We start from the raw sequence: 22,914 nt of genomic DNA, 5'->3' as shown, positions 1-22,914 counted from the left end.
TCAGTCCTCAACAGTTCTCCTCCTCCCCAGTCCTCCTCCTCCTCCTGGGGCCTTCTCCTGGGTCCTCCTCCTGGGTCCTCCTCCTCCTGGGTCCTCCTTCTCCTCCTCAGTCCTTCTCCTCCTCCTCCTCAGTCCTCTTCTTCCTCTTCCTCCTCCTCCTCCCTCTCAGCCATCCTCCTCAGCCATCCTCCTCAGCCATCCTCCTCAGTCCTCCTCCTTCTCAGTCCTCCTCAGTCCTCCTCCTGAGTCATCCTCCTCCTGAGTCATCCTCCTCAGTTCTCCTCCTCCTCCTCCTCCTCCTAGGTCCTCCTTCTGGGTCCTCCTCCTCCTCCTCCTCCTGGGTCTTCCTGATTCTTCTCCTCCCTCTCAGTCATCCTCCTCAGTCATCCTCCTCAGTCATCCTCCTCAGCCATCCTACTCAGCCATCCTTCTCAGCCATCCTCCTCAGTACTCTTCAGTACTCTTCAGTACTCTTCAGTCCTCAAAATGTTTGTCTGCTAATGTCCACCAATGTCCGCTAATGTCCATCCAAGTCCGCCAATGTCCGTCCGGGTCCGCCAATGTCCGTCCGAGTCCGCCAATGTCCGTCCGAGTCCGCCAATGTCCGTCCGAGTCCGCCAATGTCCGTCCGTGTCCGCCAATGTCCCAAAAAACACGTCCGTTGTCTCATAGAATCCAAAAAGGACAGGACATAGGCGGACATAGACGGACATGACACCCCCCCCCCCCCTTTAGAAAATCAAATGGATAACTAATCTGAGCATAAGTCATGAATGAATAATTGTCATTACATCCATCATTCTGTCAAAATATATAAATGGTCAAAATAATTGTAATGACCAGGAAAAATGAGCATACCAGTATAAACTATGATCATATGTATCGAGTGGCTTTAATGTTTTAGAAGATAAACTTTTGTAATAAATTTTTTAATATTCTAATGTCAAGTAAGAATGACAATGTTAAAATCAGGATCATGACCAGTCACCACTCCCCGGAATTCGCCAGATTGTAATTAAATCCCGCTTTAAACAAAGTGATATCTTAACTAACTCAACCTAATCTGTCCAGCTATTTCTCGAACGAGTGTACGCGGGAGATGTTGGATGAGTGGGAGCCGCTGCTGTGTCCTCCTGACACAATGTGTCACCGTGGTACCACCTACCTCTCAATGTTCCTTCCTGTTACTGTTCAACCTGACCAGGGATTCGGGTAATGGAACACTTTTTACAACGTTGTCGAGTGTTGTGTCATGCTAATACAGCATATTGTTATATCATAATCACTGATTACTGTATTTTTGTTTTAGTACGGTATTTTTTATTTAACCCGACTAGAAATCGATATACTTCACTGTAAATTTAATCAAATCAATGCAATAGTTAGTTGATGAATTTGTAATAATTGGAAAAATGCTTCAGGCTGTGGCTAGATTTAGTGTTGGGACTAGTAAAGACTACTGCAATAGTGAGTACCTCTTCTTATTTTTACGTAATATATCAATCATTGTGTATCTTAATTTCACTTACAATGAATCAAAATATATAGACTTTAAGATAATCCAATATCACAGACTATCGTATTTTGTTCTGCGAACATTTGACTACAGTTATGTGAAGACAACAAGAGCTCTGATAAAATGTAGGATATCTCGAAATATTGATTTTTCCAATCGGCAATCAGGCTATGGGTCCTTGCCAGGGCCTATAGACAATTAATTCTATGCTGATTAGGGTGTCAAAACGGTCGTTCAAATCATCACGTGTCCGTGCCTCTTCAATCAGGTAGAGATTTTGGAATTATGTGAGAGATTTTGTGTGAGAATTTTCGTGAGAAATTATGTGTAAAATATTTTATACGAGACGTTTTGTTACCCGAAATTTCGTGAGTAATCTAAGTTGTTTATGTGATACTTTTGTGAGCCTTTTTGTCGTATTTACGCAAATTTGTGGTAACTGGTATGATTACCACCTAAATTGCTAACCTCTGCATACCTCACAGGAAATTGTGGTTTACAATTAAGGTCCTACATCTCTACATTACGGGTTTTATGACATCATAATTAATTAGGTCGGGGTTTGTAAAAACTCTTAATTTCGGGCGTCTTAATTATAATATGCAGCTATAATTTTTGAAGTAACTGTAGTAAGGTATATACTATATATGGGGCTCCATCCACCTATAACTAACTTACCAACCTTACTTAGTGAACAGTATAACTCAGTTATATAGTATTTATAAGCAGTTTATAATCTATAAATATTGATGACATGGTTATTTAGAATTGTATGTTGGCTTTGACGTCATTTTACCTCCAGATTTTACCTCCAGATTTTACTAAATGGATGATTTTAAAAGATATCGTAACATTACACATAAATGTGCACGTTACTCTTGCAATATTGTACAGATGTTGGTTCCAAACTACCATTAATTAATACTCACCACATATTTGCAATTTTCTTCACCGAGTTTTTTCCCTCCATATTTCTAGAATTATGCCATCCTGCAGCCGAACACATTCAAATTTTAGTTAGAGTAATACGTAGGTTATTATATTGCAGTCAGGTTACATTTATAATAATAATAATAATAATCGTGTATTACATTGTGGTATGTAATAAACATTTGTAGTAGTGTAGGATTGTTTTAATTTTTTTTTGCTAGGTTTTATAATATTTATTTGTATAATTTGTGATTGTTTCTCCCGGTTTTCTTCTCTTGCGTAGCAAGCCCTGTCTCTTGTAAAAACAACCTCGAAAGATTTGTAGATACACATAGTCTCTACACCTTTACCCTCTGGTCCCTAGGGTCAGCTGATCCCGGGCCAGAGGAAAACTACCGACTGCCAAGGTTTGACGCCTAGGCAGTCGAGACCTCTTATTGAGACCCTTTATAATAATAATAACTAGAAATTTATACATCGCTTTATAGCCAAAAAGAACTCAAAATCCAAATATTCAGTTCAAGCCATCTAAAGCGACTCATGAACATGTACATAAGAACTTAGCATTTTATGAAGTATGGTTTGTATGAGAAAGATATTATATGATAATTATATAAGAACACTTTTTCAAATAGATGAGTCTTTAGTCTCTTTTTTAAACAAGACAATATCAGTCAATGTTCTCAATTGATAAGGAAGCTGATTCCATACTGAGGGTCCACAGTAACTAAAACCTCTCTCAGTTTTACTATAATTTGAGACAGGAGGAACATTTAGGAGGAAATAGTCTTGTTCAGTTCGTAGCACATGTACAGGTTGACTCTTGATGTCGATGCATTTGGTGATATAGTCTGGAGCTATGTTGTTGATGCATTTGAACACTGTTCGCTGTCTAATTGGAAGAAAATGGGCCTTTTTCAGGAATGGAGTGACACTGTGCCATTTTTTAATAGCTTTTCTACCAAACAAGAATCGTACACAGGAATTTTGTACCTTCTGGAGTTTCTTTATGAGAAAATCGGGTAAACCATAGAGAAGTCCATTGCAATAGTCTAGTTTTGAAAAGATCAAACAGTAAATTCAGAGCTGTCTTTTTAGGTCATAGTTAAGCTTTGAGCCTATAACTCGAAGGTTCCTCAAATGGATGTTGCAAGTTGCAACAACTGATAATTGAATTGACTTGATCTTCAAATGTAAGGAATTGATCAAAGAGGAAACCTAAACTTTTTACTGTGTGGGATGCATCCACAGGGTCAGCTGCATTGTCAAGTTGTATTGAGTCGACTGGACATGAAGAGAAACTGTTCTTGGTCTGTACTACAAGAGTTTCTGTTTTGTTTTGGTTTAATTTGAGTTCATTTTGGGTCATCCAGCTCTTAATTTCTTGAAAACAACGTGTAATTCTCTCTTCGATTGTTGACAGATCTCGAAATAGTGGGTTAAACTCAATGTAAAGTTGGGTGTCATCTGCGTACATGTGGATGTTAAATCCATGCCTCTTTGCAATGTTATTAAGCTCCTTTGTGTACAGTATAAACAGAATTGGACCTACAATTGAACCTTGCGGGACTCCAATTCTAAGGAAGCATCTCTTTGATCAATAGACAAAGATACGCAAAGATTTGCTTTCTGCAGAAAACATTCGCCTAATTGCATGACTAGACAGAGAGGGAGAGTACGTGCGAATTTTTTTTATAAACAATCATTTTACTTTTAAAGTTTTAAACAAAGATAATTTAAATAACCCTTATTTATCATTGTTATATTCTGTACACCTAACCTTTTATTATATTATACAAACCTTTTATTATTTACAAGTATAACTAGTGTAACCAGGCCTTCGGCTGGGATTTCACTGTCCCAGTAAAAAAAAGGGGAAAAGGTGTCTAGCCGCTCAGTCGAAACCTGCATTACAGAACAACAAGGCGAGCAATTCGGAGTGCCCTCAAGGCTCAAGCTCACGTATCCACTATCCAATACAGGGTGTTTCAAAAGTCTTGTAATGATATACTTTTTGAATACATTTTTATCCATTTGTAATATTTAACTTTTACCAATGAAGAAAGGTTACCATTGTATTAATGCTTTTAGGGCAATAACTCAGATCATTGATAACAAACTCGCCCAGTTCATGTGCTTGCGAATAATTAGAAAAACTTTACAATTGATATCGTACTTGCCTCATTGTATTAAAAAAAATCTGACTAAGCCAAAATATGATCAAGGTTTAAGTCCCGGCCGTAGGCACGGGTTACACTAGTAATACAATATTTACGATATATATTACAATATATATACAATATATATTACGATTATATACACGTTACAAGCAGTGGCGTGAAATCCACATTTTTCTCTGCTGGCTAAATTTTGCTTAGCTAAAAATACATATCATATGTCCTAGAATACATTTTTTAAATATTGCCAACTGTACGGTAGTCATTATAACACTAATGAGGGAAATCTTTTAATAGGATGTACATAATATGAAATGTACTCGAACATTCACATTTCCTTTATATTAAAACTATGATCACCGGGGGAGGCCTTTCGCTACTCTTTATAGGTATCTCCCCATAAATTAGTGGTAAATAAAGGTTGTTGCGAGTGTAAGACCTGGTCTTGTGAAATGAACTACCATTAGCATGGGTACGAAATAAGGATTAAGCTCATTTATCAACAAATAAACCGAATTACAAGATATGTAATTAACGAATTGCAAGATAAATTGAAACAATTAGAATGACAGTAAATTGTGACTGTTTTCTGTAATGGTTTGTATACAGATAATCCGTTTTTATAATTTATTAAGTCCTTTTGAATTCAAATTTTCCAACAATTTCTTTAGTCAGTTGGAAATTGGGATTTATCTTTTTACAGAAAGAATGGGATATGAATAATTGGTTGATAAAACATAGCACATACGTTATTTTGTGTGTCGAAATACGTCGCATTTTCCCCCGTAAACTTATTAAGTTAACTTAATAAGTTAACGGAGTTAACTAATTTCTAACGTACCGCGTACGTGAGAACCGGATTCTTCAATAACTAATATAACGTACGGGTGTGTGTGATTATGTTTTCATGATGTTTATATTATGATATACTAGAAACCCGCTAGTCGAAAGCTTTGTTCGAGGAAATTTTAAAAATCAGTTATGTTTTAATTTCTCTTCATCATACAGCTTTGTTATACAGTAGACATAATGGAATTTATTTAACAATGGCGACAGCGTTGTTAGTATTCGGATTCCCAAAACGATACTTTTTACCGCATCAAAAAATACCAATCACAACCAAAGTTATGAATATAAGTCATAGCGTGAGCGTAAATGTGAGCTAGTTTTGAAATTATGACGTAGCATACAGCATAACAACGCGCGTAGTTAAGACTTTAAGATGTCCTTGCTCGCGCACGTGCATTTTAACGTTGCTACGCAACAGCGCAGTAAACCTTTGCTAAAATAACGACATTATTCTAACGGTTATTTTACCTCACTTCCGACGTTAATTATAAAAAATCTAAAGCCTAAATCAAAATTCTAAGAATGCTATAGCCTATTCCTATCCTTTTTCTACAACCCTGCTAAAAATGGCGAGGTTTCAACTCCATTTGCGAGCTGGGTTTGATTTCACCAGAGGGTCATTTTGAGGTCGATTTTCGGTGTTTTTTCTTCTATGTCCCCGTTGCCGGGGAAATTTCGTCAAGTTTAAATTATAGTATAGATAATATGTCGATAACAGGACCTTTTTGTCGGCAGCGCCAAATAATTTCCCTGAAACTATTCGGGATAACATACTCAAAGCAATTCCAATTACACCTACTGCAAAAGTTGTGCTTGATAATTTCTTGTAGCAATCACGTTCATTTTTCAGTCATGTGACAGTAGCCATATTTGTAACGCGCGACGCAACAAAGTCTCACAAAGGACAATTCGCGCCGCTGCACGTTCTAACATATTAAGCTTTTGTAGAAATCAAAATGGACGGATGGCTGGATATATGAATGTCGCAACTTGCACTTGAAGTTTAGAGCATTTACATGCGAATCCGCTCAACATTTCTGTCTCCTGAATCACAATTAACTATTCGGCAAAACTTCTTGTACGTTCCATGATTCTTTCGCTTCGTGATTGAAAACAACGCAGCCTACGAGTGCGATATTTTTCCAAGCTCAAGAAGAAAGCTCATTTACTAAACTAATAAATGGATGACCACGTTCAGTCGGGCAGGGACGTAACTGGGGTACTACGCCGGGGCGTTCAATGGGCGAAACTACCATTTCTTCTATCCTTCCAAGAGCAACCCATCTTTTCATTTTCGGCGATACTGGCTCCTGGCTATCAATAACACTAATAACCAATAGCCAAATTAAGACAAAAATCGACTAAGGTGTTGATATTATGCACTAAAGCGCCTGTTAAGAACGGTGCCGTAGGGCGCCATCAAGTGGGGCGCCCTAAACGTTACGTCCTGCAGGCAGGACGTGGTCATAAAAAGCAATCCACTTTCCAGTCGTTTCCTACGCTGCTGTGCAGAGTTGCCAAGTTCAACATCGGTAAAATCGATTGGAAACCTCACATCCCGTGGGTAAGTAATGAGTAAAAGCATTTTCTATAGCCCTTTTTTCTATTCTTAAGTCCTTTAGTGTGGTACATTCAAGTAAATTCTTAATCTTTTCTATTAAAGATGTAGTCCAAAGTTTTAAAGCATCATTAGTGAATCATTCAATAGCATCTTAGGCATGTTTTAAAACATATAATTTGAGAGCATGTGTTCGGAAATTGCACAATTTAAAGGAATCATTGATGACACGACAGTGCTACCCTCTCAGGTTTTCAACATGGTTCTGCTTGATTTTAACCTTCCAGTTGGTGAAAGTCACACCTTCGCTGGACTCTTCAATGGCAGGAACAAGCTTTGTTCTACAAAGATAGAAATAATCGTTTGGATGATGGTAAGATTTTACTAAGTTTTTCAATACCTTTTGCCTCACGAGATTATACTTGAGTTTTTAATTTATGTAAAAACTTTTCTGAAAATTTATTTAACTTTCAGGGAGGAGACTGCACAGAAATAATCATGGAGCATCTCGAAATTCTGACAAAAACTTATGTCAGCTACATACATCCTTCTAACAGAGGGAAATGGACGGTAAATCATTAAAAAAATCTTAACCCCTCAAATTCTTACATTTTATTGTGAAGTTTCTTCTATTAAACAGTTTGATATTACATTTACGTACTTCACCGCTAATAAAATTGTGTATTTTTTCAGATGAAGTTGGTTGGATTTGTTAATTGTATCTGTGAAACTTTCTTGAAGAGAGTCGAAATGTGAGTAATCGCATTCTTCTAAGTTGCCCAAGAATAAACTTAATAATATTGGCTAAATAAACACTGCAGCCCATTTAAAAGGTCCCGTTACCGATTTCATAGGGGAGGGGGGTTGTTTCATAGACTGTTCACTGAGTCCCATGCGAGGGCACAAGGCTTATCAATCAAAATATCTTTTTCAGGGAAAGGTTGGAGCAAGGTTACTGGTTCCGTCAAGTCCCTGAGTCTCACCGTCTCTCACAAGAAACCATCGATAGATTTGTCAAACTCATGCTACCGAGTGTTAAACTGGTCATGTTTAACGTCAACTCTGCTAACAACTTCCAACATGACTACCACTGTCTGGTTCGGTTAGCACCCCATATCGTACTCCCTGACTATCTGGCACACGCGTTTGACAGTATCGAGAGTGTGGTTGAGCCACAGCGCGTCACAACAGCGCTCTGCTCGTTTGCTGTCTCCCTCCGCGCCCTCTGTCTCCATGAGCCGTCCAAACAGGAGGTTATTCCTCTGTTGAGCACACTCCTCCCAACCATCAGCTCCAATGATCTGAACAAGAGTTGGATCGCACTCCTTGCTTTCTCCTTTGCATTCACCATGATACCTGTTGTGGATTGTTCGCACCTCCTCCACCAGCCTGGGAAGAAAAAGAAGGATCTAGAGCGGGTCTGGCGATCTACCGCCCAGTTTAAAGACATGGTAGCAGTTTTCGTCGACAAACTGATGGGCCTGATAGAGGTGAGCGCAATGGAGGATACTGGCAACCTCAATTCTGTTAACCACAAAAACAGAAATTCCAAGAATCTAAAGGCTAGCTCTATTCCCGACTACCTTGCGGAAGGTTCCATCTACATGAGCTTTGACTCCCTGGTGAGGAACTCCTCGGACGACATCCGTGACATGATCCTGGACAAGGTGTTCCGAAAGGTTACTACCACAACACTAGAAGTCAAGATCGCTGGTAAAACTATGGGAGATGCTCTCTCCAACCTCTCGAACATATACACTGAGAAAACTCTAAAAAAGTTCCTTCCTCACCTGCTCCGGGAATGCAGCATGTTGTTAGACGACGAGACGGACGCTGGGGAGACCAGCAGTGAGCTACTATGGAACATTACCATGTTCCGCTCCATCTTGAGGGGACGTGGTGACCACTTCCTCCCTTATTTGGACGATATCCAGAGCCTCCTGGAACAGGCTCTCAAGTTTCACAACTCTCGTCAATTGATCACCATTGTGGTTAAAGCTATCAGCGATTTGCTGCATCTGCTTATGAAGATTAAGTCCTCGGATTGCCAGTCATGTCAAGTACCGTATACTGACAAAACCTTCGACTTCACTTCGACATGGGGTATTGGCATGGAAATAGAGGATATCGACATAAACTGGTATGTCCCTGGAGAGAAAGAATATGCTGCAATGCTCAAGATAATCGAACGATTCGGTGTTTCGTCCATGAACAAACTCAAACAGTTCGTCACGGATAAGAATATGTGCAAAGAAGAATTCCACGTGCAGTTGAAGGTGCTTCGTGCGATCACAAAGACAGCTGGTCACATCATGCCGATGCTTGGTCAGGACAGTCCCGTTAAGCTCCCGAAATACACAGGTCACGAAGTCGATGAGTCTGTCAGGGTTCCTATCGTTAATCTCGACCTGAAAACCGGCCTAAACTGCGATGCGGAACTGCTGAAAACGTTCAGAGCGAAAGCTGCTGAAACGGTAAAAACAGTTTACGATTACCAGTCTCAGAATATGGCGGACGACGTGAAATCTGCCGAAATGATCTGCCTGCTCATGGAGGACGTTCTCACTTATAAAGGATACGACAACAACAAGATGAAGAAGGAGCACACAAAATACAAGTCAGTCAAACAGCTGCTGGACGACCGACTGCTGGGGAAGAAGAAACAACTGCGAATGGTCGTGATCCACCGACTGCTCCTCCAGCAACAATACCGCCAACACGCCCAACTGTTCACACCGTACACCGAAGAGCACCACAGGTACACCCAGTGTCTGGTGGACATGTCGCTCAGCAACTACACTGCAGTCAGGAAGACAGCCCAGTACTGCCTCAAGAAGTGCCTGTCCGTCATGTTAAACTCCCGCTGGTTCTTCATCCCCCAGATAACCCAGTATCTGGAGCCCAACAAGGACATCTCTCATGAGCAGCTGAAGGGAGCTATTTTCTGTCTGAGTTTACCACGGATCACAGGTTATTTCGCACCGCAGCCCATGTTGCTATGTGATGTCATGCCGGCTGTGTGCAAGGCTCAGCACTCTGAGAAGGACTCAATCATAAATTCTATCGAACATTTGACGGATTATGTAATTGAGGAGTATAGGACTTGCTCGTTTAATACTGAAGTGTCTGACGAAGCCATCAGATATGCTGAACAAATATCAGGCCGAATGCCAGAGAACCTCATTCAAGCAGGACATGATATCGCCAAACTTAAGGACGATTTAAACAGAAAGTCATTTAATTCATGCGTAGAAAGACTGCTGGAAATCTTGAAATCCGAGCAAACGACGTGGCGGTTCCTGGACCTCACGGTGGACATCGTGAGAACTTTAATCCAACGCGACATGATCTTCAGCGAAGACTTGGTGCGAACTTTCGTCCAGTTCCTCACACACGACAGCATCGGACTGCGCATGATCTCCTTCAGAGTGGTGGGTTACATCATATACCTCCAGAGACGAAACTACCAAGACACCCTCCTGGACCCGACTACCTTCCCTGAGGACGGTCCTGGAGCTCCGGTGGGAGAACGTCCTTCTAACTTGTGGATGCAGTACAGATCTGAGACCCTGCCTGTAACAGAGGAGGCGTATAACTCGTGCGTGTTTATTGATAAGCCACACATGGGCTACAATAGGTGGGCCAAGCAGGTGAAAGTGTGTATTGAGATTGATAACGGTATTGATGACACGGAGAGGTACAGCGCTCTTGATAAGATCATTGTGTCCTGGTGAGTTTTTTTAAATGTTTATTTAATCGTGATATTTTGTAATTAATCTAACGTTATCAACACTTGACTGCTATTCGCAGTTTTTAGGTCACGCATGTTTGTAATGCAAGAAAAAGTAAAACTAACTGTCACTAAAATACATTCCACATCAGTTTTAAGGACCCGGCGTTTATTGAGAGATTTGTTGAACTGTACTCTCTTGAAGATAACAAGGGCTCAGAGAAGGTCGATATAATCAGACGGCATTTCTATCGGGATTTGTTCAGAAACTACGGCTGGTCACTATTCGAGTTAGTCATTCTTTAGTTTTGATAGTTTAAACACTTAATTAATCTGCTAGTTAAAGATAATTTTAAATAATAATTTCAGTGTTTTGATAATTTATCAATTAAGTTATTGGCTTGTTAAAGAATAATTTCAGTCGGTTTGGTTGATCCAATTTGATTTATGGAATTGATTAGTTTAGTAAATACATTTCAATAAATTATAAACTGCAACTAGTTACTGTACACTGTGCAGTGTACAGTGCTACGTTTAGCAAGTTTGACTAACCAGTATAAGTAGCTTGATCGATCGATCGAAATTTGAATGACTCGATAAGATGAATTCTACTGTTCAACGAAACATTTGCTTATCTTGATCTGATCAGTGGCTAAACATTATGTTCCCAGGTTGTTCAAACCGAAGGTGGAAGAGTTTATGGAGGGCAAGATAGAATCCCAGCATAGGTTTGCCGCTGAACTACTCTCCTCAGTGACTAGGGGCTCCAAGCATTGGCCCTTTAAGGATATAGAGCGCATGTGGGAGACCATTCTACCCCTTATCACGGTTTGTTGAATAATTAAGTTATATAAATAATGCTGATTAATCTTTCTATTGCTCTATCCGCGATACCCTTGTCCCTTAAGTTGGTTTTATCGTCTAATCTTCACTTAATCAGCCTCATTGTCACAAACCCGACTGGTATTGTAAGTGTTAGTAAATTATTTCCCACAAAAATACCCGGCTCCTCGAAATTCTTACCCTGCTGCTTAACATACTGAACATTTTATCAAGATTGAAATCAGAATAGTTGTTGTAACTCCACCAAACCAGAGTGTGTCCTGTTTCCTAACATCGGGAACATTACAGAAAGCGATGCGACAGGTGTCTTCAGAGACGATCAACATGTGGGTGGTATGCATCAGCTCGATAGTTGAGGACAGAGACCCCAGACGCTTCTCAAGGCTCATCAGCATGGCTACTGAAGAGTTCTTGTCGGGCAGAACCATCTTCCACGACACATCGTGAGTAAACTGGGCAAAAGGGGAGGGGCAGAACCATAATATTATCCCACGATACATCGTGATTAAACTGTGGAGGCCGGGTGGGGGGGGGGGGGGATCGGCAGAAGTCAGAACCATATCCCACGGTAATTTTATGATTTTAAGATTTTATACAAACAAGAAGCAGCTTTAGAATAAATTTAAAATGGAATGATATTCTAAAAGACATGAATCAAAATACGGAAACTCAAAAACAACGTGCCCTTAAATCTTGAATATTCATCTGTTACTTAGTTACTACAAGCCTTGAATCAGTTAGTGAGATAAAACCATAATTAAATAAAACATGTGCACTCAGTCAATTATTTTTTACGGTTGTGTTGAACACTAAAGATTTACTGAAACTCCCATTGACCAAGTATTTAATCATCAAGGCAACCAGTCAAGAAAAGATCTATAATTTAATAATTACTTATTATCAGTACCTCAAACTAATATAGCCGAGCTTTCCTCGCCCTAATCTAAACTATTTCCAAAGCTATTTCTTTCGAGGGGCTGACGGCTCGTCAGTGCTATCCTTTATTGGTTTTAAAAACCAGTAAAAGATTGCAATAGCTATCAGTGCTCATAAGAGGCTTCCCGCCAGTACGTCCCACCAGTGGAGATGCTAAGTTTTATAAATTCAAGATGGAATGATATTCTAAAAGACACGAATAAAAATACAGAAACTCAAAAAACAACGTGCCCTTAAATCTTGAATATTCATCTGTTACTTAATTACTACAAGCCTTGAATCAGTTAGTGAGATAAAACCATAATTAAATGAAACATTTGCACTCAGTTAATTATTTTTTCACCATTGCATTGTTTAGTGTTAACTACTTCTATCCAAGTTTCTTACTCGTATCAAGGCTAAGATCAGAGGGAAAACTAAATCAAACTAAAATGTAAAAGTCAGTCCTTCTTGAGTGCGGTTTTATCATCACCACATCAACCCCACACTCTCACACTGAACATTGTCATTATACCTTCGCTAGAGCAACAGCATAGATTATCGGAAAGTTACTGGTAGGACTAACGTATTAGCTCTCGTATTAGTAGTGTTAGTTACTTTTAGTAGTAACGTATTAGTGAAGGAACTCGTCAGTACCTCAAACTAATATAGTCGTGCTTTCCTCGCCCTAATCTACTTTTTTTCCAAAGCTATTTCCTCATACCCTGGAGTCGTTTGAGGGACTGGCGGCTCATCAGTGCTATCCTTTATTGGTTTTAAAAACCAGTAAAAGATGACAACAGCTACCAGTGCTCCAAACAGGCTTCCCGCCAGTACGTCCCACCAGTGGTGATGGTAGTCATATGTTCTCGAAATGCTAATTGCACTGGCAAACGTGAACAGGATGAATTGGAGTAACGCTTTAAAGGGTAACATGAGAAAGCGGCAGTCGGTGTAGCTGTCGGCCATGTTCTGGGTGTACTGGACGAGAAGTATTGACAGGGTCATAGCGTACCAAGCCTGAGGGAAATGAGGGTTAAAACAGCGAGAGAGAGAGAGAGAGACTGGGGAGACGGCCTTCTTAATCCCCTGAGTTTAATCTGCCAATATCTGCCCCCCCCCCCCCCCAATATCTCGTTAAACACACAATACATAAAAATAATAAGCTGAATGCAGGGAATGTAAAGCATTTGAAGTTTAACCAACAAAATCTAACATAATATGTTTTATCTATATGATATTTACCTCTGCACTGTGCCCCGAAGGGAAAGACCATCTGTACTTCTGACTTCTTTTGCTTGTACAAATCACCGCAGACATGTTTTCATCCACCCAGGTCGTCCCACGAGACTTCAACTCTTCAACCAAAGTTTCATTTGGTTTACATGCAGCTATGAAATAAGGCCTCAAATGGCCAGCCACATTCTTCGTCGAGTTCACTAAAATTATCATAAAACAGGCCCCCAGCATGGTAAAATAAACCGTCGCGACAACCTTTATTATGTTTTTCTGAAACTTGCCTTCACACACAAACCACATGATTGTGAAGAAAAACACGGCTCCGCTGCCAATAGTAATATTCAGAGCGGCGCTGATTGTGTAGGGTTTCTCCGCGTGATTTATTCGCTTATCTTCCAAATCAAAAGGTCTCATGGTTGTCGGAATTGCGTCACGGTAACGAGTTAATATTACCAGTCCTGCTAGTACTGTAATTGCTAGGATGCCTGCCAAAATTTTTAGACATCCTGACAATGTTATGGCGCCTGTTCGTGGTCGACATAGCTTCGATTCAGACACTCCATCAAGCTGCATCTTGACTTCCTTAATATTGTTATTCCTATTAAGGGATAGTGTTGTGAAATAAATTTAGTGTAAAGGGTTCTGAAATAAATCTTGTGCCAGAGAAATCCCAAAAGAAGTTTGTCGAACCTCTATTTGAGATTTTTAAAGATGTCCCACAACCAACGAACCAATAAATCAAGTAACAGTTAATGTTTGCGTATATTCATTTCGTTTCCTTGGTAACCACTTTCCAAGAATCAACGTATTGCTATTTGTAGAGATATAACTTACAGTAAATACTCTTTTTTGGACCCGATGATCGAGATAAAAAACTTGTAGACAAATAACAACATTTAAAAACAGCATAAGCGGACTGGAGTCTGGAGCAAACGTAAGAAACAGAACAACAGATAAAATTAGTGATATTTAAGCGAGTGCCAAGTGTGATATTATGTTTTGATTTCAAATTTCTGAATGGCAAATTAGTCTTATCACAAGGCATTAAGCAATAGAGGGGGGGGGGGGGGGGGGGGGGGGGGGGGGGGGCTCATGTTTTGTGTCCGTTTTTGTCCGTTCGGTACCCTATATTTTCAAAACGGACAAAAAGTAGGGCGGACAAAAACGGACAAAAAACGTTATGGAAATAACATTTAGATGCTTCCTCCTCCTCCTCATCCTCCTCATCCTCCTCCTCTTCCTCCTCTTCCTCCTCCTCCTCCTCAGTCCTCCTCCTCCTCCTGCTCCTCCTCAGTCCTCCTCCTCCTCCTCCCCAGTCATCCTCCTCCTCCTCATCCTCTCCAGTCATCCTCCTCCCCAGTCTTCCTCCTCCTCAGTCCTCCTCCTCCTCAGTCCTCCTCCTCCTCAGTCCTCCTCCTCCTCAGTCCTCCTCCTCCTAAGTCCTCCTCCTCCTCAGTCCTCCTCCTCCTCAGTCCTCCTCCTCCTCAGTCCTCCTCCTCCTCAGTCCTCCTCCTCCTCAGTCCTCCTCCTCCTCAGTCCTCCTCCTCCTCAGTCCTCCTCCTCCTCAGTCCTCCTCCTCCTCAGTCCTCCGCCTTCTCCTCCCCTGTCCTCCTCCTCCTCAGTCCTCCTCCTCCTCCTCCTCCTCCTCCTCCTCCTCCTCCTCCTCCTCCTCCTCCTCCTCCTCCTCCGCAGTCCTCCTCTTCAGTCCTCCTCCTCAGTCCTCGTATGTACGATACCTTCTCAGTCCTCCTCCTCCTCCTTCTCCTCCCCTGTAGCTGTCCTCCTCCTCCTCCTCAGTCCTCCTCCTCCTCCTCCTCCTCCTCCTCTTCCTCCTCAGTCCTCCTCCTCCTGCTCCTCCTCCTGCTCCTCCTCCTGCTCCTCCTCCTGCTCATGCTCCTCCTCCTGCTCCTCCTCCTCCTGCTCCTTCTCCTCCCCTGTCCTCCTCCTCCTTCTCAGTCCTCCTCCTCCTCCTCCTTCTCCTCCCCTGTCCTCCTCCTCCTCCTCAGTCCTCCTCCTCCTCCTCCTCCTCCTCCTCCTCCTCCTCCTCCTCCTCCTCCTCCTCCTCTTCCTCCTCAGTCCTCCTCCTCCTGCTCCTCCTCCTGCTCCTGCTCCTCCTGCTCCTCCTGCTCCTCCTCCTCCTGCTCCTCCTGCTCCTCCTGCTCCTCCTCCTGCTCCTCCTCCTCCTGCTCCTCCTCAGTCCTCCTCCTCCTCTGTCCTTCTCAGTCCTCCTCTTCTTCCTCCTCAGTCCTCCTGATCCTCCTCCTCAGTCCTCGTATGTACGATACCTTCTCAGTTCTCGTATTACATTTAAATTTGTTAAACATTTAAAAGACTCGACCTTATAAGTCTGAATAGGTCCTAGTGCAGTAATTGGAAGACATTGCATCGTTACTTTGGGATTTTAACTTTTGATTCAAATTCAATTTCCATAATATCTACTACATACTATAGCACATATAGCAGATGCTCACTAGCTCTTCATCTGAGTATCGAGTTCTTGCCTAGCCTATAATAATTAAAAGCGAATATCGATCTACCGAACGATATTTTTCATGAATAAAGTGATTTTCATCCCTTTTTATGTTATTAAAAAATGTGTAGACTATTCTTTGTACCTAATTGAGGATTGAAAGTTTGAGAAAGAACCATGGTCATTATCCGTGCTACCCATTTCTGCAGATTCTGCCTGTTACAAATTGTGGAGACAATTTAAATCAAAAGTTACAATTTTTGTCCGTTCGGTACCCGGACAAAATCGAGCGGACAAAAACGGACAAAAACAACATGAGCCCCCCCCCCCCCCCCCCCCCCCCCCATAGACACCCACGTGAATTAACCACACAACGCAAATAGGGCTCGATAAAACTATTATACTAGGAAGAAGAAACATGCCACAAATTCCTGAAAACGTTCATTATGAGATTATGAGATTACTTTAGTGTTTCATAGCTTATGACTTATGTTGCATACCATTCACGTCCCAGTCATCCAGAAAAATTAATATACAATTTTTAATTGTAACAAAAGCTGATGAAGACTGTGTAATTTGCACTTGACCGGAACGGAAAATACAAAAATACGGCTCAAATACATCTTAACTAGTATTTTCGCTTTTGAGCAGTAAAATGAAATTACCTCGGACATAGCGCTTGTGTCAGAACGCTGATGATCTCACATTTCACAAATAACTAAATGAACGACGTGTTAAAATCCTGGGATTTAGCCTATATCATTTAGTCATGGATATTACGTTGTCATGACAGGGGTTGCAACCCGCGTCATGACAACGTAATATCCATGACTAAATGACATAATGTCATTGTGACGTCAAATCACAGTGACCACACTTTGCTGAGTTACAGATTATTTTGATCTTTTATGATAAAATTCTTTTTATCAAATACTTTATCTAAAACTCTCATTATTAACAGCACTTTAACATCGGTCAACAGAGTAACTATGCCTTAACGAAAATATACATTTTTCATCTTGCAAACTAAAATGTGACCAATCAGTTTCAAGTTTTAAAATTTCTTCGAAGGGAGACGGAGGGGGGGGGGGGGCATCAACCTCATAAATACCTATTTTTCCCTCCGATTTCAAAATAGGTATAGGTATTTATGTATATTCATGAGGTCGACGCGCCCCACTCATTCTGTGAGGAATGGGAGGGATTCTACAAAGTGGGTCGTGAAATAGTCACGAAGCCCCTAGGGAGGGTTGTATGATTTATTCTTAATTCTTCTAATCTGTGTAACAACAAATAATAACAGACTACAGAGCAAGGAAACATACATAAAAAGTACCCTACAGTTTGAAATTTGCCGCGTATCGTTTCACAATTCAAATGTGTCGTGGTTCTCATGGAGATGGAGTGGTTACTGGTTACAGAATTACAGTCTTATTATTATGTTAGATGTGCTGAAGTGCCTGAAGTATAACATCCCTTTTTGTAAATAAATCAATTTATATAATAACTAGAAAGCCCGTGGTCACAGGGACGAAGCTAGTAGTATTCTTTGAAATAAAGTTTGAATCGCATCAAAAAATATCCATCTCAACCGAAGATACAGCCGATTTAAATATAAAACACTTTAAACACAACGTAATTACCACAAAACCGATCAAAATGACGTTAAAACAATCTTTGCACGTGCATGTGTGCATTAAAACACCGTTGCTATGGAACCTTTTGGTTGTTACCTAAATTCCTATTTTTCATCTAATTTGCACGTGGGCGGTCGTACGTACATACAGCAGAAATAATTCTCTGAATTATAGTAGAGATATCATACATATACATTATACAATACACATTATACATTTAATATCAGCTAAAAGTGGTAAAAGTTACAAACCTAAAAGGAATGACTGCTAGAGCTTATCTTTATGTTTTATATAATAAGCCCTTATCCGTGCTATTAAATTACAAGTAAGTTCCCTTATATCGTGGTGGTCTCATCCTTTCACCTAGTTATATTATGCGACCTGTGAGAGATAAAGGCGTAACAAAATTTCTTAGGGATAAAACTATTGTGTTTTTATAAACCGATTCAGAATTGAGTTGGAACATTTTCCTATACGGGATTGGGAACGGGTTCTATTTATAAACGGGTTCTATTTATAAACAAACAAACAAATAAACGACTACCAAGGCGCAGGCCCAACAAATCAGATATAGTAGACACACCAACCCATAATTTTGACCAGTATTAGGTTTCCTTCACAAAACTAATACTTCTAGAAACAATAATAATTGGCGAATAATTACCTTGGCCTTGGTTTCAGAAACCTGTTCCTGTTGGAGACAATAGTGGCTCAGTTTGAGTGGAAGTACGCAGAGGGCCTCCACAAGTTGATGGAGAAGATCGCAGGGAATCTTAACAACAACTACAAGAACGTTAGGGACAAAATCGGACAGTAAGTTAAGAATGGGGCTGCATTTGCTTTCATCAGAGAGGCCATTAAATAAGTCTAACCACTCTCACCTATTTTCAAATTTTTTAAAATAAACGTTGGAATCAAAGCGATACAAGTTACAACAGTCAGCATTTATTCCGTTTACAGAACCAATAGTATTCTTAACCTCCTCCCTCTCTAGCATGATAGATCGCTGCACTGCACACGACCACATGATGTTCAACTGCCGCCCCACTATCAACCCCCGTAAAGCTGACTTCATGGCTAAAGTCATGCCCATGCTCACCTCCCTGGACGAAGGACTCTTTGGGACGGAGTGGGTGGTCGTCAATAAGATATCACTAAGTATGTAGGGTATGTATTAGAGTTTCTGTTGAATTTAAACAGTGTACCTAAGGTTAATTAGGTATATTGTGTCATCTGGAGTCTTGACTCCATTTCAATTAAAGGAAATAATCGATCAAGCTGCTTGACAATTTCTAAAACTATGACTCTAGCTTAGGCGGTATAAATAAAAAATAACGACCAGCCCCCATTTTCCTCTGCAGACGATGATAACGACGCTATAAAGGTTGTTAAGACGATAATTAGCTGGTTGTTGTACAGCAGGTTCGTGGCTCATGCTCACCTAGTCCCGGCTATATTCCCTTTCATCAGCTACATCATCGCCCTAGAGCCTAGTGAGGTAATGGTGACAACTTACTACTTATCCATAAGTAATGACTGTCTAGTGTTTACTAGACCAGTGCTTACTGCGGGGGGGGGGGGGGGGGGGGCCTTACTGCGGGGGGGGGGGGGGGGGGGGGCTTACTGCTTACTCCAGGAATTTATCTGTATAATTATAGATTAGTCCAAATCAGGACCCTTCAAACAGAATATTAAGATTCAAGTATCCCACTAGAAGTTATTAAGATAGCAACATGCCAACATATACTCTCAGGTAGATCCAGATTTGAAGCACCTATGTACCCAAGCTCTATCCTTGCTTTCAAGGGAGAGTCTAGCTGAAGCGTCTCTAGAACCTGCTATCAACGCTGTAAAGAAGGTTGTCAACAGCACCAGTGAGGATAGAACTATTGGTTGCACGTGGAAAGCTAAGTGTACTGCTCTAGTATACCTGCAGGTTAATACTACACTACTTGTACATTATACATTGTACATTGTACATTGTACAACTATTTTACTTGTTACTTGTTATTTGGTCCGTTATGTATGTCCTATTGAGAATTCATCATAGATTTCTTGTACAACTATTTTTTTCTTTGTTCACCTATTCTATGGCTCAATATCAAAGAGTATAGTAGTTGAACGAGCAATTGCAGCTTATTGTTAACCTGATGACCAAGTAACCAGCTAAACAAACAGGTGGTATCGTTCAGTAATCTCTACATGATACGATCTAATCCTTATCTTTTTGGAGAGATAAAGACTCTCCTGATGGACTCCCTGCTCTCTCCCCATGTCGAGGTATGCGAACTATTCTCATATCCAGTGTATAGCGTACTACAGTCTTACATGGTAATACATGTGTACAGTGTACAGTGTACAATGCAATGTACTTATTGTACAGTATAGTTACACTGTAGTGTACAATGCACATACGATCATGACTCTTTTGCTGTGGATAACTGTGAAGTTTTTCAGAGAGATGTCTCGCTATTTTTGCAAAATACTGCCTTGAAATAATCCACAATATCACTTCACAAAGAATATAATATCTACAAGCTCTAATAATTCGATAGTTTATTGTTCAAATAAACTAGCCTGATGACTTCACAACCGAAAGTTTGCACTTTTGGAATGTTGGGCGTCGGGCGAGTATGAGGAGATTATGTCATATAATATTGCAATGGTCGGGTTACTACAGGGAAGGGGTCGTTCACATATTACGGAATCAGCCGAGGCGGGAGGGGGTCAGGGGGGGGGGGGTTCCAGATGATTACGCTAGTGTAATTTTGACACAATAGCTATGTGTAAAACTGATTACGGAGGGGGAGGGGGGTTAAAAATTGTCCAAAAAGTGATAACGTAATATGTGAACGACCCCTAACCGGACCAATGTTTCCTGAACAACATATATTATATAATGACTCTGATAAGTGGACACTTTACTAATATCAGTGAAATACATTAAAAAAGTTATATGTGTAAAACTGATTACAGATGGGTTTTTAACTATTCTTGTCAACTCCTGTATTATCCAGGTACGGCAAGTTGCAGGTCAAACAATCGGAGGGCTGATGAAAACTGACCTGTTCCGTGACAGCGGTGAGATATTGGAGCAGCTCAAGACTATGGCTAGAACCAAGCTACCTAAAGGAACCAAATCCAGTCAAACAGGTGAGATGATCTGTTCTCATATGTATGACTCGTTTTAAGGGGTTCGAATCCCAGTGTCGCCTAGTCTATGGAGTAGCTAAGAATCCATTGGATCTGTGCGATCTCCTCGGTCGAATCAGCCGAATGATATTTGATAGGAAACTTGGTTGAGGGTTAAATGAGGAGGGGTACCTGTTAAAAGTTCAAGAAACTTCCTAGGATACCCTTTCAGTACATACTGTAAACATAGTACTTATTAACTATTTTAAGGGAGTACTTAAGAAATAACGGTCAACTGAAACTTTTCTATTGAAAATTATTTTAAACGTAAATTGTAAACACAGCTAATTTAAATGTCTCGTTCCGCAGATATTAAAGAGATTTGGATTCGACACGGCGGAATAAAGACGCTGTGTGCGATGGTTGAGTGTTTCCCTTACTCCATACCACAGTGGCTTCCTGACATTATCGTATTCCTCGCTAAGTTCACTCGTGGAAATGTTATGATTAGTGTACGTTCCTTTTCCGTCAAATTCCCTTTATCCGTCAACTTTCGTCTGTCTGTTGAACTTGAAATAACAATAAAGTTCCCCTAAAACTATGTGCCATAGTACACATGGTACACACTGCATTTCTGAACGTAGTTAAGAAGTGTATGTCTGACTTCAAATAACGCACTGTATTTCAGAACGAAGTTAAGAAGTGTATGTCTAACTTCAAGCGAACTCATCTCGACAGTTGGGAAGAACACAAGAACAAGTTCACTGAGGACCAACTTGTGGTGTTACAAGATCTCCTGGTCTCTCCCAATTACTACGCCTGATTGGCTAATTATTTAATTAATTAGCTAATTGGCAAATTAGCGGACACTGATTATTTAATTGATCTTCAGGTTCGGGTTATAGTAGTGCTTTTCAAATTGACTGGTGAATAACTTGATCATATATTTGATTTGTTTGTTAAGTGGGAGTGTTTATTTTTAATATGAAGCGTCAGCTGCTCCTTTAGGTATTTCAATTTGGTATTTTTATGTACCTTTCGTTTCCTCCTAGAGTCAGAGTTGACTTGATATTATCATATAAATTTATCGCATGTCCACTTGTCAATAACAACCCTGTAACATTCCCCAAACTTTTGTGACGGTGCTTTATAAACCCTATATAGGATTACCTGGTAACTCCTTTGATATTATCTCTATTAGTGGTGCATACTTTCAGAACCTAGCCAATTAATGTTGCGTGTAATTTTAAAGTTCTGCTATAGGGCCTTCTATTTCTAATTATAAAGTAGGTTATAACCTTAGGGGTACATTGTGAGAATTTGTTTCATTTGTAGTTGAGTTTATTGATAACGTTTCATGTCGAAACTTGTATATTTTTTGCGATTTAATGGTTTGTGCAACTGCAACATCAGTGATCAGCCGTTGTGCACTTTTATTATCTCTGTTCAGAAAATAAACCGCGCGCGCCGTGGTCCTGGTTGATAAGCGGTATTATACAGTCTGAAGGCTTTAGCTGCCGATGCATCCGAAAATGAGCAATGACAGTGCCCTCAATGTTCCCGTGACCGCCCAGTGCAGCAGTTTTTATTTTCTTTACCTATAAAAAGTAATTTAAATCCTGTTCCAAAAATAACGCTTCAATATAAAATATAAATTGTGAGAAACCTTGTTGTTTGTGTTGAATTATTTTGTATGATAGCAACGATTTCTCATAATCACAATAATATACAATAGTTTTATCGCAGCTTTTCTTAGTGAGACCATTTGTACCATTTAGCTATAAAAGTGAAGGAAAGTTCGCTGCAATTGTTACCAGCGTTTAATACATAGTAGCGTTAACAGTTAATAAGCTGAAAATCGCTGGGAAGTCTAAATGTTCACAAATTATGATTATTGCATCATGCATGAGACTTTAAA

The 22,914-nt window shown here is 40.3% G+C and overlaps 1 protein-coding gene across 1 annotated transcript in view; it reads left to right on the top strand.

Annotated features, from left to right (window-relative positions):
* LOC134817418 (proteasome activator complex subunit 4A-like) overlaps positions 1–22,315 on the top strand; it is a 30,161-nt gene extending 7,846 nt beyond the window's left edge. The window contains exons 6-23 of the mRNA XM_063826559.1: positions 1,072–1,212; positions 1,422–1,467; positions 6,926–7,036; positions 7,281–7,403; positions 7,505–7,600; positions 7,724–7,782; positions 7,965–10,760; positions 10,913–11,050; positions 11,432–11,588; positions 11,892–12,046; positions 18,546–18,677; positions 18,859–19,022; positions 19,226–19,362; positions 19,618–19,800; positions 20,043–20,144; positions 20,882–21,017; positions 21,366–21,508; positions 21,685–22,315. Of these exons, the coding sequence (XP_063682629.1) occupies positions 1,072–1,212; positions 1,422–1,467; positions 6,926–7,036; positions 7,281–7,403; positions 7,505–7,600; positions 7,724–7,782; positions 7,965–10,760; positions 10,913–11,050; positions 11,432–11,588; positions 11,892–12,046; positions 18,546–18,677; positions 18,859–19,022; positions 19,226–19,362; positions 19,618–19,800; positions 20,043–20,144; positions 20,882–21,017; positions 21,366–21,508; positions 21,685–21,819 (4,954 nt within the window). The 3' untranslated portion in view covers positions 21,820–22,315. The remainder of the gene's footprint in view (positions 1–1,071; positions 1,213–1,421; positions 1,468–6,925; positions 7,037–7,280; positions 7,404–7,504; positions 7,601–7,723; positions 7,783–7,964; positions 10,761–10,912; positions 11,051–11,431; positions 11,589–11,891; positions 12,047–18,545; positions 18,678–18,858; positions 19,023–19,225; positions 19,363–19,617; positions 19,801–20,042; positions 20,145–20,881; positions 21,018–21,365; positions 21,509–21,684) is intronic.
* The last annotated feature ends 599 nt before the right edge of the window (positions 22,316–22,914 follow it).

Source organism: Bolinopsis microptera, chromosome 6 (assembly GCF_026151205.1).
Source record: "Bolinopsis microptera isolate Bmic1 chromosome 6, MBARI_Bmic_1.0, whole genome shotgun sequence".
Classification (NCBI taxonomy): Eukaryota; Metazoa; Ctenophora; class Tentaculata; order Lobata; family Bolinopsidae; genus Bolinopsis; species Bolinopsis microptera.
This window is presented reverse-complemented; position numbering and strand designations above follow the sequence as displayed.